Raw genomic sequence first — 22,681 nt, 5'->3', positions numbered from 1 at the left:
CAACTACATTTTGTGTACCCTTAATATAGGAAATGTCAAAATCATAGGATTGTAATTTGTTGACCCACTTTTGTTGCCTCTCATTAAGATCTTGTTGTCTAAGGAAATGCCTCGAGCTACTATGATATGTTTTGATGCATAATTTGCTACCAAATGCTGCCTAAGTTTGGCCTAAGCATGCATAATGGTCAATATCTCTTTATTATAAACATTGAATGGTCTCTCAGGAACCCAGAGCTTCCCACTCTCAAATGTAATGGGATGATGATCCTAGGAAAGAATGGCACCAATTCCCTCACTTGAGGCATCACAATGCAACTCAAATGACCTTGAAAACATGGGGCATGATGTCATAATCTGTTTGAACTTCTCAAAGCACTATAATGCCTAAGCAAACCACTCAAATGCACCCTAATGGGTCAGATCAGTAAGGGAGTTGCATGACAAGAGAAACATGCCACAAATCTGCAGTAAAATGCACACAACCTAATGAAACCTCTAAGGTGTGTCAGATTCTCTAGCGTAAACCAATCCAATAGAGCATAGACCTTATCGAGATCCATGTGAACCCCCTCTGCACTAATAATGTGCCCAAGATAAAGCAAATTTGTCGTGCCTAATGCACATTAGGACTCCTTGTCATACAAGGAAGCCCTATCAAGAATGTCCTATACTATATCCAAGTGTGTCACCTGATCATCCCATGTCTTACTGTAAACAATTGTATCATTAAAAAAACAATAGAACAAATCTTCACGACTTACTATAGAAGGTTGTTCATAGTAGACCGAAATGTAGCTGGGGCATTAGTCAAACCAAATGGCATGACTAAAAACTCGAAGTCACCACAATGACATATGAATGTTTTCTTCTCCACATCTTACTCCCTAACTCTAATCTGATGATACCTAAATATCAAATCAATCTTGGAGAAGAAACACGCCCCATGTAGCTCACCAATATGTGAAATAGGATATTGATTCTTAATAGTTCTTTTGTTCAACATCCGGTAATCTATGCACATTCTGAGCATCTCATCCTTTTTCTTCATCAAAACAACTGATGAAGCAAAAGGAGACTTACTCGGCCTAATATGTCCCATAGCGAGTAACTCCTGAATGGTCTTCTCTATCTCATCGTTTAGTCACTTTAGGGATTCAGTAAGGAGTGGTCATAACGGGCTTAGTGCCCTCCTCTAGCTCAATAATGTGCTCTATCCCCTTATCAGGTGGCCTGCAAGTGGTAAGTCACTAAATACTTTGGAGTGTTTAGTTCTAAGTTGTATATCCGAATGGTAGGCTGGTTTTTCTAGTCCCATCAAGAGTAGGCAACTTCCTACACTCTACTGCCCAATCACTGTGTCGTGATCAACAAGATGCTACATCCACCTAAAAGAATTTAAATTCAAATTACTATTTGTAACCTTAATGAACCTCATGTAGTGCCTCTCCCATTTGATTTTTGTAAGTCATCCTAATGGATGCCACCTTGGTGATCTTGCTTTGTATGTGATCACAATTAGGACCCGTGAGTGGTCTACACCCTTGAGATGATTTGATTATATTGTTGCTTTAGCGGGTTGTTTATGCTTTTGCCTATTTTGTGAGATTATGATGTGTTAGATGGCTTCACTGAGATTGTGCCAGTGGTTTCCTGGATAGATAAGTGTCACGATGTCGTTCAGTGATTGCCCTGAGATGTGTGCAGTGATTGCACTGTGTATTATTGTGTTGTTAGACTGGACTAGGTTCCTGCAGTTGTGTTTACTCATGTGTTTGAACATGTTGACTTATTTTTTTATGGATATATGATGGAATTTATCGCATTATGATTGATGTATTCGTGCTACAGATATTTATATCATTCTTGCAATAAAATTTTATTATGGTGCAAATTAATGATTTGGATAGATTATTTTAATGATTTTAATTAAATGATTATTTACGAGATTTCGCACGCTGTAGCATTGGCTATCTTATTATTGTGCATCTACACTTGATTGGGTTGTTTATTGTCCAGGACTTATATCCCTGGTAGTGGCACGTGGAGTTAGTGATTTGATTGTTCATACTGAGCCAATGTTGTCTTTGTATGGGCGATGTATCTTGTTAATTAAAATAATACACCCTTCGGTTAATTGGTAAATCCCTATTCACTATGCATTTGTGATTAGACCTGTGAGCGTGTCTGTGCAACAGGAATCTGCAGTAGTCATGGAAGTTATTTAATTATTGTGATTTAATAGTTTAAAGGGAATTTTATATTTGATTTAATTTATTTTAAATTAGCAGCTAATTGCCATAGTTGAATTCCAATTCAATTGGAATTGCCAGATTTATTTGGGTTAAGGGAGCCAATTAGATTATTTAATTTAAATAATCTAATTTATATTTCACTTCTAAAAAGTGCTTATATTGGCTAAAAGTAAATTTACTCTCACTTCTAATGTTGGAAATTTAGGATTCCCAAGCAAATCCTCCAGAACCTTTTGTGAGCAATTTAGAGATTTGCTCGTTGTGGGAGCTACGCTCATGGGATCAGCGCGAGGGTAGGCTCGTTAGATTTGGAGTGGGAAATCCCTCCTTTGTCAAGGGTTTCATCAATGTTGGCATCTTCGTTATTTTGTGGCGCTTGTTTTCATTTCAGTCCATTTCACTGCGAGGTCAGGCCTTCTTGTTTTAATAATTTTAACCCATTTTAGTTTCCTTTTTTTTTGCTTTATGGTTGGAGGTTGAGAACTAGTGTTCCCCTTCATTTCCGTATGTTTATTTGGCTTGGTTGGGTGTATGTGAGCAAATTCGGGTTTTTGACTTTGGAATTTATAAGTTTTGAGCTGTTATGCTAGTTGTTTTTGCATACGAGCTTAGAACTCGATTTTTATTTGATTTTTGGGAGTTTGGCAGCCATTTGGATAATGGGTTTTAGTTTTGTCAATTTTTGACAGCGTTGATTTTTGAGTGATATTCGCATCATCTCGTTTTGTGTGCCACCCAATTTTCTTGGGTGTTTCTTGGCATTTGTTTCAATTGTGGATTTGGAACGTATATTAGGTTTCCAATCCGACCATGGTTTTACTTGCATCATTGGGATTCGTGTAGAATCAATACTCTCAAATTTAGACCGGTTGAGTGAGTTCATGATGTTTGGTGTTTTATTTTCTCATTGCGATTCTTATAGAATCTGTACTCCCGAATATGGGCCAGTTGAGTAAGATTATTGTACTTATTTCATTTGGTGCATTTCTCATATCCAACCCTTGCATTGGTATTATGTAATTACATTTGTGAAGTTGGTTGTGCCCACACACAAGCACATGCACATGCATATGGCGAGATCTTACGAGACCCGAACTCCCAGACATAGGCCCGATGAGGGATTGTTCATTTGGGGATTGGGTTGGGAACTTGCATTGCCCACGGGCACTCATCATATGATGACCATGGGTATGTAGGGTAGGCAGTGGAGTGGCTTCTCTCGTGTACCCCGGCACAGAAGTGGTTGACAATGTAACATGAAGAGGTTCTAATAAGTGAAAACCAATTTAACTAATGGGAAAATAAACTTAATGAAAAATAAGATTATGGAACACCTAGCCTCCCGAGGTAGTTGATCGAAGACACATTCCGAGTCTGGACTCCTGAGGGAGTTGACCGAAGGCTCAAAGTACTTGCGCTACCCGATGGCAAGTAATGACACTCCACTTGAGTCACTACATAGTTATCCTTAGTGGCTCTAACCAATGATCCGATGTACCACATTGTCTTCATGATCATACAGATCTTGTTATCATGTTCTTGATTGGCATGTGCATTAGCCATGGGTGATTGTCTTATGTGATTGCGGGTCATTATCTCCATGAGCACGACGAGTGTGGGCCTACGGTTACCACGTGGTTGGGAGGCATAGCTACCTATACCATTGTTGGGGACTGGTGTATAGAGATGGTCTACTTCGAATTCTGTGGATCCAGTACTCCCCGGTGTGGAGGTTTCATGTTTTTACGCATTTCTTCATGCTTTGATTGTTGTGTATTTAGCTTTTGTCGCATGGGAAAAGTAGTCTCTCACGCGAGTATGTATTCTCTCACGAGTATGTACTCCCTCGTGCAGCAAGACAAAGTCTCGCACGCGTCTGATGGGGAATACTTGTGCTAGAGTGAATATTGTCTCGCACAAGCATCTTGTTTGTTTTCTCGCATGGCAAACAGTGTGTGTTTGCACACAGTTCAAGAAGATGTGAATTATAGTTTTGATTACCCTTTTGGGTCCTACATCTTCTCATATTAGAACGGATCAGCTATAGGGTGTATAAAATATATCATGTAAGTATACTTCAAATATATTTTAATATATGTGATGATTCATTTGAGATAGGTTCCAAGCCTCCAGGAGTTAAGATAAAGATTGTAGAAAATTTCAGGGCTTTAGGATTTCAAACTTAGTCAAATTTCAGGATTCAGCATTTGTCTTTCAGCATGGTGTCCAGTAGATGAGTGGTTGTAACCTTGAGCCCTCATCTTGTGCTTGACCGTTTGAGAGTCTCTACTTGTTGGAGGATCTCTACTTGTGTTTGAGAGTCTCTCCTTCATGAGATATCCGTGTGCAATGATTTGTTGGTTTTAAGTTGGCTTGCCCAGAGAACAAATATGAAAGCACACCTAACTAGAATGGAAGCACTTGTTAAGAATGTGATTCTTTTCCAATTTTATGAGATAAAAAGAAAGTGCTTTCAAATTTGAAAGCAGTTCATCATGTCCAGAGATATGTAGGGGTGGACAAGCTAATTTACCTAGTGCCAAGGTTACTCCTCCAAAGTGTTTTCTAAAATGCAAAAGGAATTTTTGAGGCCTATTTTGATGCACCGAAGATGGTCTAATAGTAGCGTCTTTTCTTTACTGCAACTGATGTTCTTCATGACAAGTGTGGGCACAAGTATCATACTTTCTATCAACTGATTAATAAGCAAGGGTCCTAGACCTGACAATCAATGGTTGCATAGGTGCCAAAATATAGAAGAATAGAAAGAAAAACTGCTTTAACCAGAAATATTGAGTTGACAATTCTGCACTAGAGCTCATCAGTGAAGATTAGACTGAAGAAGCTAAGACTCGTAGACATTCTTGTCAGTCAAGATAAGACTAAAGAAGCTAAGGCTCATATACATTACCTGTGTCAAATGACATCAAAAAGAAACAATGTTGTGCACCTTGATGCATCGAGAAGCAGCTAAAACTTTTTAAAGGTGCATAAAAAGCAGACTATGGGGGACTTTTGTGTGCCTTGAAATGGAAAACAGTGTGAGGAGAAGAAATCTGGCTAACTGGAAACCAGAAAAGGAACAAATGCCAAGCTGTGCATTTTTATTGCATACAAAAGACTTCAACCAAACTTTTAGAGAGGGGATTCTTCTTTGCAGTTATTGAAATCTCATTCTTTTAAGGATAGACCCTACCAGACACGATCATGTCTAGAATTGCTTCTAAAAAGATCTTGAATAATTCGAAACTGATGCAGAACCAGAGATGGTAGCTCTATTTGTCTGTGGGAAGATTATATACCAAATGTAGCAGTCCTATTCTTCTTGAAGTTACAGAGACATGTGGCGTCAGAAATAATACAATCATATTAAAAGTATTTTTACACCTACTTGTACTGCTGAGTCCTAACCATGTAACCAGCCATGTGAGAGCATGTAACCATATAGAAAATCAAGCTTTTTGTCACTTATTCGACACAATGTTGTTAAACTTTAGTCATTTTGTCACAACAATCCCTTTTGAGGTTTGGTCTTTAAAGTACATAAGCCAAACAATGGCACTAAACTGTGAATAAATCATGTACAATGCATAAGGTTTGTGAAGAAGAATGTTATAAATTCAACATATGAACATGGTTCGGTCTCTACTATTCACTCCATGGAAAGAAGCTCTGGTAATCATTGCATTTACAGCATCAGAAGTTGGTATCCGTTGAATACTAAATAATTGTGTAAGGAAAATTGTCACAAAAATAACATCAATAACAATGAATGCAAAATAAACACAAATTTAAAACCAACAGATAAATGTAAAAGTTATTTCATTTCACTTATTCAACACAATCTTTTAAAATTTTAGTCATTTTGTCACAACAATCCCTTCTGAGGTTTGGTCTGTAAAGTACAAGAGGCAATACAATGGCACAAAACTGTGAATACATATACAATGTATAAGGTCTGTGAAGAAGAATGTTACAAGTTCAACATATGACCATTATCTGATCTTTACTATTCACTCTATGGAAAATAGCTCTGGTAATCATTGCATTTACAGCATCAGAAGTAGCTGTTATCCACTGAATACTAAATAATTGTGTAAGGAAAATAGTCACAAAAATGACATCAAGAACAAGGAATGCAAAATAAACACAATGCTAAACCACCAGATAAATGGAAAATTTGTTTCACAGTTCAAAATATGTCTACATAAAGAAACAGATAGAGATCTAACGGTAAAGACTACAATAATATCATATCTGAAAACAGCCATAGATAAATCATACAACCAATGCCATTTATTTAACAGATAACAACAGAATTGTTTTCCAATGAAATGAAACACAACAGATGTGATCTGGGATACAGATTCCAAAAATAAATCACCGAAGCCATGGCAAGCGACTTACCTCAAGATTCTGCACTTGTGCTGTTAACAATGCGGATTAGAAAAAAAGGGCAAAGTTTGCAGGGAAAATATTACGGAAACCTACCAAAATATAACTTTTTTTTAATGAGATGAAACAACCAGCTACTGCTTCAATCCATTCACAGTAAGCAAAAAGTAGAAGTAAAAATATCAGGGGTTTTAGAGCAACTAGATTGTTGAGGTCATGACTAGATTTTTGTAGCTATTAAACATAAATATTGGTTGCAAATTAAAATTTGTTTTTCGGGCGGGGGGAGAGGATATTTTATCTGCTCAAAAGTTATTTTTACTGACATGAGACAACTTTCCAGGTGAATGCTGCTACAAAATATGGCATATCGGCTAACAAGAAGGAAACATTCAAAGCAAAAATACCAAAAATAAACATAAGCTAGGTAAGGAAGCTGTAAAAAGAAAGGAATCAGAATATGACAACATGAAAACAGCAGAAAGTTTTGAAAATTCTTAGAATTGATGCTGTAAACTTAAGAAACTCTTTGGAAATCTGAGGTCAAGAAAAGGGAATTCCTATAAACTTCCAATAAAAAGTTAAAAACTGACAGAATTGCTTTGAACTTTCTGGAAAATTTCTGAAAATTTTCAGTGGCCATCTAGTAATTCAAACAAGTACCACAACTTATATTGTCATGTACTTAACGAATGCATTCTCTTCATGCAAATAAAGGTATGACCATAGTTTGAAGACTTGTGGGACTCAACACAGACTCACCACGGCTAGCAAGTCTCATGGCTTGCTGAGTCAAGTTTCCATGACTCATATGCCGAGTCCTGGTGAGTGCAAAACAAAGACTACCGAGTTTTTATGGACTTGCAGTGAGTCCCAGTGAATGACTCTCAGCGCTGCCTGAAAATGGCAAAACAGAATTAACACACTTTTTTAGTTTGTTTTGCCTGTTTTCTTTGTCATCAAAAAGGCCATATGTGGATGTAGTCACGAAATGATATACACCATGGAATTCAATGTGGTTATGAAGGTCTTAATTTGGTCTTGGCAGAGGGACTCCACCTCTTGACCCCATCCTGCAATAGGGAGCTCCCCCAAGGCATTGCACTGGGAACCACGAGAGGCGCAACCCCTCGACCCTACTAGGGCTGCTTCCCCATACCTCCACGGGGGGCGCTGCACCTTAACCTTGCTGAGAGTGTTGTCCCTAAACCCCCATTTGATGTTTTGAAGTACAAACCAACTTTAAGTTAGCACAAAATGTGAAGCAAGGAGGGATTGAACAGCTAGGGCCAGAGGCACACCTAACTATCTAAACACCTTGCTGAGTTACACAACAAAAGCAAACAACACAGAAAACAACAGCAAAGAGAGAAGGAACAGCAACACTTTATTGATTCATCAAATTATCAACATACATGCCCAGCTGTAAGGCCTTCTAGGTTATGGCCGGATACAAAATACAACTTTAAGATCGACAATCCAGCTTCAATTTGCTATTCAGCAACTCTACTCTAAACTCTCCCAGTTATCTTTAACCTAAACCTAAACAACCCTATTTATACTTGCCAAAACAGCTTACGGAAGATTCTAGATCATTACATAATAGAAAGGCCAACCTTAAAACGGTTTGCACACATCCCAAGACAAGGTCCAAACATTAATTTGTGATCCAAATTAATTACATAAGTCAGCTCAAACTAAGAACCAATCACAGACAAACTCGATCAAAGAAGGAACCGAACATCAGCAAATATCAAGCTCACTCGGCACATGAAGGAACACTCGGCCAACACTAGATAGCTTGGCCAATACTAGATAGCTCGGCCAATACTAGAAAGCTACAGTAACTCGGCCATCACTAACTACAATAACTGGGCTATCACTGAACAGCTCGGCAACAACATGTAAACCGCTGGCACTCGACTCCAATAGGCAGAATGAACAAAGATGAGCAGGATAGCAAGGTAACCCAAGATGCTCCTGCATCAAAATGAGTCATAGTCTACACTTTCGATTAGCCTTTATTCACGAGCGTAAAGATATTATTATTCCATGCATAGATGGGACGCACGCATAGTACTCAGCAAGTTGCAAAAACTCCCCGAGTTTTTGGACTTGGCAAGTTTTTACCACTTTTACTTGCATCTAAGACTCGGCAAGTTTTTCCATTAAAACTAGGTTGCAATCTAAAATCAACGTTTAAAGGCAAAAAAATGTTAGGGCTTGAATAAAGACAGATGGCTAACAATTACATGTAAATTTAACTAATAGAGAAATAAACCACACAAAAATAGCACAAGAAGACACAAATTTAACATGGTTCACCCAATCTCAAGCTACATCCAGCAAACAAAGAGTCTAATATTATCTAGCAAATCAATCTGATTACACTCTGCAATCCCTTGCAACTCAATACTGATGCAAGAAGCTACCAAATTCTCATATGAAAAGCCCTAACCGTAAGCCATTTGACAAGACTTATGTCGGTTACAATATTAGGGTTAGAATATATCGACTAATAGAAAAATAACTCCTAAAGCCTTTGTACAATAATAAAAGTCTTTTTTTTAAATGTTGGGGGTAGGGGGGTGGGGGGGTTGCCTTGTGACACCACAAGGAGAGTTGCCCCTTGACCCCATCCTAGGGGCACTCCCCCCAATCTCCCATTGAAAACTATGGGGGGAAAATTGCACTGATAAAAGTGGGGAAAAATAACCTTTGAGTCAGATTTTGTTTCACGCTGGATGTCATTGACGAGGATGCATCGGATAAGGAGTCATTGCTAGTGCCAAGAAAAGCTAGAGGCAAAGCTACATCCAAGATGGAGGACGAGCCACAGTTTGAGTCAGATATACCGAGCAAGGAAGCATAGCCATGCCTAGTGCCACAATTTGAGTTAGATATACTGAGTAAGGAAGCATAGCCATGCCCAGTGCAGACTTCTAGGACTAGATCCTCCAGAACTACCTCTCCCTTAGCTTTTACTAGAGTTGGGAAGAGGAAGACGTAATTATAATGATGTATTTACTTTTAGTTTTACAGAAATTATTTACTATTTTGCTTCTAGCCGTCAGCATCTTCATGGGAATGTGATTTTGTATCCACTTTACGTTTAAATATATCTAGACTCAGCTTGTTTCTTTGTGTTCTCATTTATTCAGTCATTAGATGCATCTTCTCATTGATTTTTTCAAAAAAAAAAAAAAGCATTTCTAATTAATTTTAAGCAAATTTTTAGGTTCGCTGAGTTTTTGCTGAGAATTGGCCAAGTTTTTCCCCAAAAATAAATTCAAGCCTTAGGCGAGTTTTTGGTTTTGACGAGTTTTCCAACTATGATTCCCTATATGTAATTTATCAGTTATAGAAGTGATTAGTAGAAGTTCATTGTAAATTTGAATTATGGCTCTTATATTCTCTAAATGCATTAAAAATTATTTTATAAAAACTACGGTTTTCTTCTTCGTCAAGTCCTAGCCAATTTTTTTGGCCGAGTCCTATTTTGGGCTGACAAGTCAGAGCTTTCAAACCATGGGAAAGGCTAATTGGATTTGACTATTCAGCATGGTATTTAAGCATTTATCAACCAATACAAAGTATTTACATAAAAATTGGGAAGCTGTAAGGGTCCTTGAGGCTACGTTGGTCTCATTTGGCCAGTGCATGCTGTTGTTGTTAGAAAAGAAGCCAACTCCTAAACAATAGAAAGTTTTGTAGGTTGGGCGGTAAAGCATACCAGCCCGCTGAAAAAAGGCGTACAATAGACCTAAGTTTGAGATTTAGGAGATCCATGGGAAATTACAACTCTGCAAATCATACTTTATATATCATGACCACCTCGCAAGAGTGCTAATGATAACCATTTCGACACCAAAATAAACCTTAAGCCTTATGAACTGACCTCACAACTGTAAAAAAAAAAATTAAACACCACCCAAGACAAATCCCACTATGAAAAATATATGAAAACATAAAACATCAAATCAAATGGAGTCGGTGCAATGCAACACCTATTATCCAAGTCGTGGATTTCTCAACTATGTATTAGTTGCTGCAAGTCTACTACATTCAGAAGACCTTTTAATAATACTTTAAAAAAATGTTCACTGTTAATAATTGGTCAGCAAGAACCTAAGGAAAGATATTAGAAATAAAGCAAATGAAAAAGCCATGTGGATGTTCTAAAGTTTCGATGTAACTAGAAAGCCACCTAGCTCGGCTGAAACGTCCCATCTATGTTCTCTTTGGGCCTCTGCTTTTCTGATCATTCTCAGTTTATTTGTGCACATGTAAGCTGAGCCAAGGTTTTTTCACTTGGCTTCCTACTGGCCCGGTGTATTACCTAGGTAGTTGTCTTTTCTTTTCTTCGGTCTCTGCTAGCACTACCTCTACCATGGCTTCATGACTATACCATGTTGCTGCAGCTAGATTGCGTGTTAGTCTGGCTTCGAGTTCTACCCACTCAATTGCAACGGATCTCTCTAATTTAATGAGTGGTAATAAATTCTACACATGACTTAGAAACGGAACAATTCTCCTTCGCTTGATATTCCAGGAAAGGCAAATGGTGAAGAGAAGAGAAGGAGTTTTGCAGAAGTCACCAAAACTTGGGACAAAAACAGCAAACACCCTGATATGGCAAGAGAAGAGGCAAAGATTCGTGTGAACACGCAAGACAAAGAGGTCAAGGAAAGGCAGCTTAGGGCATCCAATATAATTATCAAGGGGATAAAAGACTATGGGGAATGCGAACATACCCTTGACCTAACGAGGGATTTCCTACAAGATGTGCTGTTGTGGCAAGGACAAATCTGCCAAGCTTGGAGGGTTGGCAAACCACACGCTGAGAGAAATAGGCCAATCAAGGTAGTCATGCTCAGCATTAGCGACAAACAAAATCTACTTAACAAAAAACAGCTCTTGTGGGGTTCTCGCTTCGTTTTAGAGGAGGATTTAACTATGAGACAGCAAGTAGAAAGAAGGATGGAAATGGAAAAAATCAAAACAGCTAGAAATGAAGGCAAAAGAGCTTGGATGTTCAAGGGAAAAGCAGTTATTGCTCATTTTGGCCACCGCTACAATGAAGGGCAGCAAGAAGGCAACAAAGGTGCAACAACAAACACCTTAACAGGCAGCGATACAACAAGATCCATAATCACACCTAGCGATAATAACTCAACTTTGAGTCTTTCGCATCAAAATAAATAGCAATCAAGCTTAACCCAGGCGTCCTTAAGTTTAGTTTGTTGGAATTGCAGAGGTTATCCGTGGAGACGTGGACCTGGGTTAGGGCCTATTGCGGAAGGCAAAGACATTATTTGTCTCATAGAGACACATGAGCATGAGGGATGTAAGACCCCATTGTTTGAAGGCTACTGGAAGATGGCAGTGTGGAATGAGGCAGCGGGAAATGGTAAAGGTTATGGAGGTATAATGGTTTTAGTAAAAGAAAAAGAAGGTTGTGTCATTCAGCTGGAAAAGACTGATTCTAATAAACAATTTATATGGCTCAAAATCGTGGAAAATAACACTCTTCTCAGGATTGCAGCTTGTTACTTTGCTCCACAAGTATCTAAAATTTATAAAAAGTGTGGTTTAGATCACAATGACCCTTATGCTACGTTAAAGAAAGATGTTGCTGTTTTTTCACAACGTGGGGATGTCCTTCTCGTTGGAGATTTCAATGCTAGGACAGCAAATTGGCAAGCAAGTATTTTCAGCTCCGAAGTAAATGATAACCCTATTTGGCTCACAGAAGAGAGAAATCATCCATGGGATAGAATATCCGAAGATGCTAAAGGCTGCAATCATTTTGGGGAAGAATTGATCACTTTGTGTGGCACATTTGATCTAATAATCTGTAATGGTTTGGCTAGATGGGCTAAGTCGGGCAATTTCACTTGCAACACATACAATAGGGCAAATGTGGTAGACTATGTAATTTGTTCGCAGCATTTGTATAACAATATTGAAGAAGTTGAAATTGGAGAGCACATTTGGGATCTCAAATCAGATCATAGACCACTGTACGTAAATTTGTATTGGGCAAAGGATAGACGGATTGAGGCAAAAATCCAAGGCCCTCAACACCCACCTTCTCAGGGCAGAATTTTGTTAACTTCAGAAAATAGTAACACTTTCAGGGCTACTCTTGAGGAACTTTGTATGGGACACCCTATGTATAAGCATGGTGTTAATAGTCATGATTTATCAAATCTGATTCACAAGGCTCTTTCAAAATGCAAGAGAGCAAAAAATAGAAAATCTGAAACTAATTGTTTTCCAGCCAATGCATGGTTTGATAAGGAATGCAAGAGGGCTAGGAGAAATCTAAGGGAGTCAAATAAAACTAACCTTGACATTAAGACCTACAAACAGATCCTAAAGAAGAAAAAAATCGATTTTATGTCCACAAAGAGAGAGGAGCTAATTTTCTTGGGCAGAAATAACCCCAAACGTTTTTGGAAAGAACTCCAACCAAGGAGGAAGCAAACTGAAAATAATATTACTGCCACCCAATGGTTTGATTATGCTAAGAAACTTTATGAACAAGAGGGTGGAGTGGGACAGCCACCTTTGGTCAATGATACCACAAATATTTTTACTGTGCAAGAGATAGAGACAGGGATTAAGAAGATGGGTGGAGGCAAAGCAAAAGACCTTGTTGCGCTTCAAGCTGAATATTTGAAGTGGGGTATGAAAACTCTTGCACCGCACATCACTGAAATCTTCAACAAAATCTGCCACGAAGGGTTTCCGAAAGATTGGACAATCAGCCTTGCAATACCACTTTTTAAGAGTGGTAATGTTAACAATCCCTCCAACTACAGGACTATAATGATCAATCCCCTCTTTGCTAAACTTTTTGGCAATATGATAGAAACTAGGATCAGCAAATGGGCAGAAGAAAATCATAAACGTGCTAAAGGGCAAGCTGGTTTTAGGCCAAAGCACTCGACAGTGGATCACTGTGTCACTCTGAGACACATTATTGAAAAAGAGTGGGAGAAAAAGGAAGAGGTTTTTTGTTGCTTTGTTGACTTCAAAAAGGCTTTTGATACCGTTCCGAGAGACAAGCTTTGGTTGAGGATGGAAGAATTGGGGATTCCTAGGCATCTCAGAGCTGCTGCTCATAGGATGTACGAAGAGGTGAAAGTCAAAATCAGAACTTCAAATGGCATTTCAGAATGTTTTAGGAGCGATATCGGGGTCAAACAAGGCTGCCCTTTATCCCCTACTTTATTTGGTTTATATATTGACAAACTGGAAGAGTGGTTAAACACGCAAGAGCGTAAAGGCATTCAGCTAGGGGAATTTGTTATAAAGCTACTCTTATATGCGGACGACCTCATTTTAATTGCCAAATCTGCTTGTGGTTTGCAAGACCATCTATCTTCTCTTGAGCGCTTTTGTAGAATGGTGGGGATGCAAGTCAATATCAGCAAAACCAAGGTTATGATTTTCTCTAATAATAAAAAACAGCATCAACATGAATTTTATTACAATGGTAGTGTTCTCGAAGAAGTTGCGGAATATAAATACCTTGGCATCGATTTCAACAAAAAACTAAGCTGGTCTAGCTACAGGTATAAAAGGACATTAGGTGGATGGAAGGCTTTCTACGCTCTTCAGAATAGGTGCCGTGAAGCGGAGTTGTGGGATTGGAAAACTATTCAAACCTTGTTTGGTCTTCTTGTGCTGCCAGTTGTTCTTTATGGGTGTGAATTATGGGTCAGCAGCACTACTATAGCACAATGGAAACAAATCGAAGGAATCCAAAAGCGCCTGATTACAAGCAAGTTTAAAATTAAAAGCACTGTTCCATATGACATCATGCTAAGTGAAATGGGGGCTGCGCCTATTGAGGCACTTGCTATGGTTCGCCTTTTAAGCTATCTAAAAAGAATCGAAAAAATGGAAGAGGATAGATGGCCGAAAGTTGTCTTTAGTGACACACTATGTAAGCGAAAGAGGACATGGATGCAACAAAACATCAAGTGGATGAGTAAATGGAATATTCATTTCAATATGTGCCCCACAAGTAATAAAGAAATAAAGATCTTTGTTATGGAGAAATTCTACAAGAGAAATTGGGGAAGCGAGATTGGGAGGAAGAAACTATATTATATAAATGAGTTCAACCCCACTTGTGATCAACTCGAAAAAGTGTACATAGGAGCCAACATTTCTTGGAGAACTAAAATTCTTATTGCTCAGCTGAGAACCAACTCTCACCAACTTCGTTGTGAGACCGGGCGTTGGAAGAGGCCAAAGGAGGCTTGGGAAGAGAGAATTTGCAGATTTTGCAATTCTGGGAAAGTGGAAACTGAACAGCACTTTATTCTAGAATGTGAGGCCTACAAGGATAGCAGGGATAAGTTTGCGGATACTATATATGACAGTTCTTGACATAACCTGTTCAACGAAGAGTACATTGAGCAATTGGGGGGGCTCATCATTAGTTTACACAAGAGGCGAACAGCGCTACTTAAGTCTGCTTGAGTTGTCTTGCTGTCCCATAGGCTATTTTTGGCCTCGTGGACGTTAAAATTTTATCTATCTATCTATCTTCCCGGGAGGGAATCTATGAGCCTGCTTCTCAAGCATTTCGAAATAGCTCCAATAAAAGAGGAGAAAACCCTGTTATTATTTTATTTCATAATGGCCCCTGGTATTTTCTATAGTATTCACCTTTTCTACTAATAAATATCTTCTTTAAAATAATAGCGTTCAACATATCATACCTTCATCCAAAGTTCTCTATATATAAAACGTTCTGGCGAAAAAAAAACCTACTTATTACCTTCTAATTGTTCAGAAAGAATAGGGTTGAGGCCCAAATCTGCAAAGGAGCAATCCGCAAAAACTCCATCTCCTTCCATCTTCATTGGACGCTCCCAAAATGATCAACAGTGCGTTTTTTAAATACACTTTTTAAGCTTCAGTCCTGTCAATGGATTATATCGCATAGGATATATATTACAGTCTGAAACTACGTGAATGGTGCTTTTTCCTTTGCTTTCATCCCGGCGTCGCCGCGGAGCTTCTCACTAAATTGACTTTATTATTATTATTAAAATAGAATATCTTCAATAAAACCTTATATGCTTATATTATAATTAGTTTATATAATCTTAAGGCATCACAAATTAAATTTATAAAAATGGGTATGTGAAAGAAATTTTGAAGGTTAATTATGATAAAGACATAATTCTAATTTTAAATAAGATCGTAATCTAAATTATAAGTACAGTTCTAACCCTAATTGTTACATAAACCTAAATAATTATCCTATTCATAATCTTAATAAGAATCATAAGTTGTACCTAACCATAATTCTAACTTTTACCTCAATCCTACACCCCAAACTCTAAACCCAATCCTTACTCTATCTATGACATAAACCTAAATCTTTATTCTACCCCTAATACTAAATATGAATCTAAATCAAATCCCTAATCCTAACCATAATTACAACCATGGTATAAACCTTAAACCAAATCCTAATGAGAATCTTGAACTCAAACTCTAATACTATAATGTAAATCTTAAGCATAACCATGTGATGAACTATAATCCTAAACTTTACTTTCTTTTTTTTTAAATTTTTATTTTTATTTTATATTGGACTCAATATTTTAATGAGTATTGTATTAAATATATATTTTAGTCGATAGGCTATTTGTGGGAACTTTGATTCCGGAAATTAAATTTTTGATGAAAAATTTGCAAGTTAGTCGAGAAAGTTGTCAATTTGGCCTGAAAATTGAAAATACTTCCCATTAATTATTTACCAACCAGTTTTTATCTCCCTCCACTTTTAACTATTGCTTTGATATTTATTAGTTGTTATCTCCACTTTTTAACTTTTTCTTTCTTTATTTTTTTCTATTTATTAGTTGTGATCTCAACTCGTGTTGTGATCTATTCATTTAACTTTTGATTTTTAAAATTGATTTAGATTTTAGTTTTTAAATTATTTTAATTTATTTTTTATATTAGTTTAATTTTTTCTTTAAATATTAATTTTTAGTTTCTATAATTTATTTAGTCAATAAAATATTTGTTAGACATATTTTTTTTTATACTTATCTTATTAATTTTTCATAATAGATTTTTTGATGGGTTTTTTAAATGAATATTTTTTCATATTTGATAAATTTAATTTAAATAAATATTATTTTTTAATCTATTTAAAAGTTTTAGTAAATATTATGTTATTTAAATTAAAAATTATTAGTAATATAATTTGTTCACATAAGATTAAAATTTAAATATCCACTTTTAACTATTGTTTTTCTTTTTTTATTTATTTAAAAAATAATTACTTATGATCTCCATTAAAATTTTGATTTTTTTAATTGATTTAGGTTTTAGTTTTTAAATTACTTTAAATTATTTATTTGTATTAGTTTAGTTTTTTTTTTAATATTATTTTTTCAGTTTCTATAATTAAAATTTTGACGAAAAATTTGCAAATTGGCTAGGAAAGTTGTCAGTTTGGTTGGAAAATTGAAAATCATTCCCATTAATTATTTACCTGTCAATTTTTATCTCCTTCCACTTTTAACTCTTGTTTTGATATTTATTAGTTGGTATCTTCACTTTTAACTATTGTTTTTCTTTTTTTATTTATTAGTTGTGATCTCATATTAGCTCATGTTGTGATCTATTTATTTAACTTTTGATTTTTAAAATTGATTTAGATTTTTTTTTTAAATTATTTTAATTTAGTTTTTATATTAGTTTAATTTTTTCTTTAAATATTATTTTTTAGTTTCTATAATTTATTTAGCCAATAGAATATTTGTTAGACGTTTTTTTGTATTTCTCTTATTAATTTTTTATAATAGATTTTTTGATGGTTTTTTTAAATGATTTTTTTTTCATATTTGATAAATTTAATTTAAATAAATAATATTTATTAATCTATTTAAAATATTTTAGTAAATATTATGTTATTTAAATTTAAAATTATTAATAATCTAATTTGTTCAACTAAGATTATATTTTATTCTGCTCTTAAAAAAATGGCGAAAAAAAATGAAATTTCATCTCAAATTCAGTTGCCCCTTCTCAAAATATGTTGCATTTCAGCAGAAAATGATTCCCCAACCCCCTTTGGCGACCAAAAATAAATTTTAAGCCCTTAGGCAAGCAAATTCAAGGCAAGGAGATACCGGTAAATCGAACAACCCCAATTTTGATTCATATGTTTGACAACGCACCAAGTGAATCTCGAAAATTTGTGGCAATGACCCTCACAAAAAAGATGGTTGGCAATCAGTGCGGAGAAGGAGAAAATGGCCCCAGACTCGGCAAAAACCAAATGCCATGGAAGGAATAATTCCAAAACAAAATTTATTGGCTGGTCAAACTAAATTTGCGACAAATTTTGAGCCTAACCCTAGCTCCAAACTAAAGGAAAGCTTCAATCAGAAGGAGCACCCTACAAAGCCTTGATGGATTTCAAAAGTGAATGCGATCCCTCTTGGGAAGCAACTGCAAAAATCTTCCAAACACTATAGGGTTCCATCAAAGCAAATCCATGAGAGCAACTAGCGAATCAATCACACTAAAAGAGGATTATCGGTTTACATACCACCACATCGAAAGATAGAACAACTAGCTCTAAACAAAGCCTTACCAGCCAATATTCATTAGGCGAAGAAATAATTATAAGCAACGCTTATAATGAAAGAAGATGGAAGGATTGTGAGCATAAGGGCATTTATATGTATTGGAATGGTCCGCCAAGGAGGAGATCCAAGCTGGTACGCATCATTTCCACAATTTGGGGGGACAAGGTAAGTACCCTTAACTCGTTTTCAGAAGAAAAAAAAAATTCATTTTATGTAGAAATAATCAGGAGAAGGAGGAAATTTTAAATTTAGAGCCATTATATTATAAAGGACATCACATTAAATTTCTAAAATGGCAACCTAGCTTCAATAAAACAAATATTGAAAATATGGTAATGATCAAATGGATGGAATGTAAAGAAATCCCATCAAAATTAATGGAAGAATCCACCATTAAAAAAATGGCAATTCTCTGGGAAATGTAATAGGTTTCAAAGACAACCTAAATAAAGCCAACAAGATTAGGTTTTTGGTTGAATCAAATCAAAATCAACCTGTAAACAGGAAGATCATTACAAATAGATCTATATACAAATTAACATTTAAAGAATACTCAGGAGAAATTCATAAAACATTAGATGCTAACTTTGCTAGATCTCAAATTATTAAAAACATAAAAAACCAAATAAAAACTAAACGAAACACAGGCACGACATCAGGGAGAGTGGAAATGATTATCGCAAAGACTCCATCCCTTCAAGAAACAAAAAGATATGAAAAAAATCCTCAAAAAGCAGAACTGCACCAAGATCCAATAAAGAAGATGTGGATAAAACAGAGGAAAAAGAAGGGGAAGAGAAGATCAATTACTAGCATTCACTGAATAAATTCAAGAAATGCGAGGACTGTCAGAAAGAAAAAGAGGCAATTGAAGAAATGGAATTGAATATTGTTAGATTAAACCAACTTCGCCATGAAATCCTGCTGATTAAAAATGATTTGATAGACCAGAGTCTAATAGGAGAAGAGTTGCATAAGGAGAATAAAGGGAAAGTGGTTCAAGTTATGGAATCAAGAGATACACTAGAAATGAGTGCAAATTAGTTTAAGGACAAGAAGACAGAAGGAGAATTGATACACATTGGATCAATTGAACTCAAATCAAAGGAAAAAAGGTCAGAAAACAGAGTAGAGCAAGCACTAGAAACATTGCAAAATATGGCAAATCCAAATGATAATGTTGAACAAGGAATCATCCTTCCACCAACAAACTCAGCCGAGTGGAGCAATATAACTATCAGAAAGAAAGGAAAGAAGAAAAACTATAAGTTTTGGCAAACTCCCAACAATGGGAAAGATATGTTTGCATCAGATAAAGAGGACAATGGATCAATATTAGAAGTAACTCCACATTCTGTAGACATAGAATCCATTTGGGGTAATGAAGAACTAAACAGCCAGACAAATAAAGAATGTCATAAAGAGAATAAGGTAATAAAGCACACTCAGATAGTAGCAAAGGAAAATCAGCAAATAAGCAATTTTTTAATCAAAGAAATAATCTCAGAGGAATTTCAAGAGGGGGAGATCTCTTCTATAGCAGAAAAGGTATTAGAAGAGCAAAACCTTGATAGTATAAGCATTGCTATGAATCAGGAAGGATTGAAAACTCCAATCTGTGGAAAATCTAAGTAGAAATGTGGAAGGAAATCACTTAGACAACTTAGAGAGGCAGCAGGGTAGGTTAAGGATCAGGCAAAAATCTTTGAAATACTGAACAATGGGAAGGGGAAGTTCCTTCCCAAGGAGCAATGAAGATAACAACCTGGAATGCTAGGGATCTTAACACCCCTAGCAAAAAATGATTGCTAAAGCATAACCTCACCCAATTTGACACGAATATTTTATTATTACAAGAAACTAAACTTAGCCAAGAGGAAGGATTAAAGTTAAGTCAGAAATTGGGAAAATGGAAATCAAAATTTCAGCAGTCTCAAGGAGCTTCATGAGGATTAGGAATAATTTGGAACCCTTGGCAAATCAATATTGAAATGATCTCCTCTTAATTTAATTGGATGGGAATAAGAGTCGTCAGCACAAAATCAAACTTGCAAATAGTAATAATCAATGTGTATGGACCGACAGCTACAGATGACAAGATGGAAGTTTGGAATGAGATCAGTTCACTTCTTAATTCAATGCCTCAAGAAATAGTCATTTTAGGTGGAGACTTCAATGCAGTCTCAAGCATGGAGGAAAAACAAGGTGGGAACAGTCAAAGTAATAGAGCTATGGAAGGTTTTCAAAATTGGATATGAAGAGACTCTCTCCTAGATATCAAAACCAAGAATGGAATCTACACCTGGAATAATCAAAGGAAGGGATTCTACTACATTGCTGAAAGGCTAGACAGATTTCTTCTAAAAGGTGAATTAAGTATGGATAAGCTAATCGTTGCAGAAATATTACCTATGGTAGGATCTTACCATTTCCCAATCAAAATGGAGATCAAAGAACAGAGTAAACCTAGTAGAAATCCTTTAAAATGTGAGAAAATGTGGTTTATGGATAAAGGTTTTATGGATCAGATAAACCATTGGTGGAAGGAGGATCAGTCTGAAGGATCAAAAATGTTCTGCCTAGTTTCCAAATTAAAAAACTTAAAAAATAAGATTTTAAACTGGAACAAGAAACATTTTTAAAATATTTTTAAAGAAAAGTTAGATATTGAAGATAAAATGAGTAAATTAAACAAGGAGACTATAATGAAAGGAATGAATAATGAATCCTATCATCTAGAGAAAGAATATCTTTTGAAATATGAAGAGATTCTAACAAAAGAGGAAATATTCTAGAGGCAAAAATTCAAAGAAAAATGGCTCCTAGAAGGAGATCGCAACACAATTTTTTTTCGTAATAGTACCATTCACAATAGAAATTATATTAATATTACCAAAATCAAAAACTCAGAGGGGCAGCAAACGGAAAACTCGGTCGAAATTGCTGAAACTTTTGTAGAACACTTTTTTGACACGTTTAATAACTTTGGCTCATCAAATAAACTTGACCAAGATGAAATGTTGAAACACATTCCAGAGTTAATCATCGAGGAGGATAATAGATTCCTTAGCAAACCTTTTACTTTTACCGAGGTTAAAACTGCACTCTTCAATATGAACCCGAAAAAACCCCCGGGTCCAAATGGCTTTCAAGCATTCTTCTTTCAACAATGCTGGGATATAATAAGTGTAGACTTGTGGAAAGCCTTAGAAGCGACCTGTAATAGTGGATCCATATTAACTGAAATTAATCATACATTTTTAACCCTCATCCCCAAAAAGCATAAAAGCACAACTTCTGGAGATTTTAGGCCTATCGCATTATGTAATACTATAGACAAAGTATTCTCAAAAATTCTAGCCAATAGACTCAAAAACTTTCTACCTAAACTCATCTTAGAAGAACAAACAGGATTCATCCCTGGCAGATCTATTCTAGATGGTATCTCAATTATACAAGAAACTATCCATTCGACATTAAAAAATAAAGAAGCTAGTATGTTACTAAAAATTGATATACAAAAGGCATATGACAAGGTAGATTGGAGATTTCTTTGTAAAACCTTAGAGGCATTTGGCTTCTCCAAATTATGGATTAACATTATCTTCCAATGTATTTCAACTCCCAAAATCTCGATTCTTATTAACGACACCTCAGAAGGCTTCTTTAGTATCTCAAGGGGTATCAGACAAGGAGACCCTATATCCCCTTTCCTATTTATTATCATGGCAGAAGCATTCAGGAGGGCAATTAAAGCAGTGCAAGAAGAGAACAAAATCATCAGGATGAAAGTCACAAACGGAGTTGAAAATACCACCCATCAACAATTTGTTGACGATACAATTCTAGCTAGAATGAGTACATTGGAAGAGGTTGACCATATGCAAGATATTTTAAACAAATATACAAAGGCATATGGGCAAATAATCAACGCTGAGAAATCAGAATTCTTCTTTCTAAATACTGATATTGAAGTTGAAGACCAAATTTGTCAAAAATTAGGATTTAGAAAAGGCAAGTATCCATTCAGATATTTAGGGATTTACCTTGATAAGAATAAGCAAACTAACCCCGGATGGGAGCATATACTCAGGAAAATTGATTCTCAAATTGAATCATGGAAAGGAAGATGGTTAACAAAGGCAAGGAGAACTACAAAGATAAAAGTTGTCCTGACAGCTATCCCGTCATACCAAATGTCTTGTTCTCATCTACCTAAACATATTAATTCTAAATTGGAAAGCAAACTTTGCAATTTCTTCTGGAAAGGATTGGAGGATAAGAAAAAAACTACACTAATTAGCTGGAACAAAATCTGCAAACCTAAAGAATATGATGGATTGGGTATTAAGAACCTAGAATGGCAGAACAAAGCTCTAGGAGCCAAACAAG

The 22,681-nt window shown here is 36.0% G+C and overlaps 1 protein-coding gene across 4 annotated transcripts in view; it reads right to left on the bottom strand.

Moving 5' to 3' along the window:
* LOC149572212 (DEAD-box ATP-dependent RNA helicase 17-like) overlaps nucleotides 1-15,710 on the bottom strand; it is a 154,997-nt gene extending 139,287 nt beyond the window's left edge. For 2 of the 4 annotated variants that reach the window (XM_089813468.1, XM_089813470.1), the window contains exon 1: nucleotides 15,451-15,680. In XM_089813468.1, coding sequence (XP_089669594.1) covers nucleotides 15,451-15,535 — 85 coding nt within the window. In that variant the 5' untranslated portion in view covers nucleotides 15,536-15,680. Of the gene's footprint in view, nucleotides 1-15,450 lie in introns of all 4 variants that reach the window. The other 2 variants (XM_089813467.1, XM_089813469.1) reach the window with 2 other exon arrangements.
* Nucleotides 15,711-22,681: the final 6,971 nt, after the last annotated feature.

The sequence above is a fragment of the Cupressus sempervirens genome, chromosome 2 (genome assembly GCF_028749045.1).
Source record: "Cupressus sempervirens isolate cs-2001-9-10 chromosome 2, ASM2874904v1, whole genome shotgun sequence".
Classification (NCBI taxonomy): Eukaryota; Viridiplantae; Streptophyta; class Pinopsida; order Cupressales; family Cupressaceae; genus Cupressus; species Cupressus sempervirens.
This window is presented reverse-complemented; position numbering and strand designations above follow the sequence as displayed.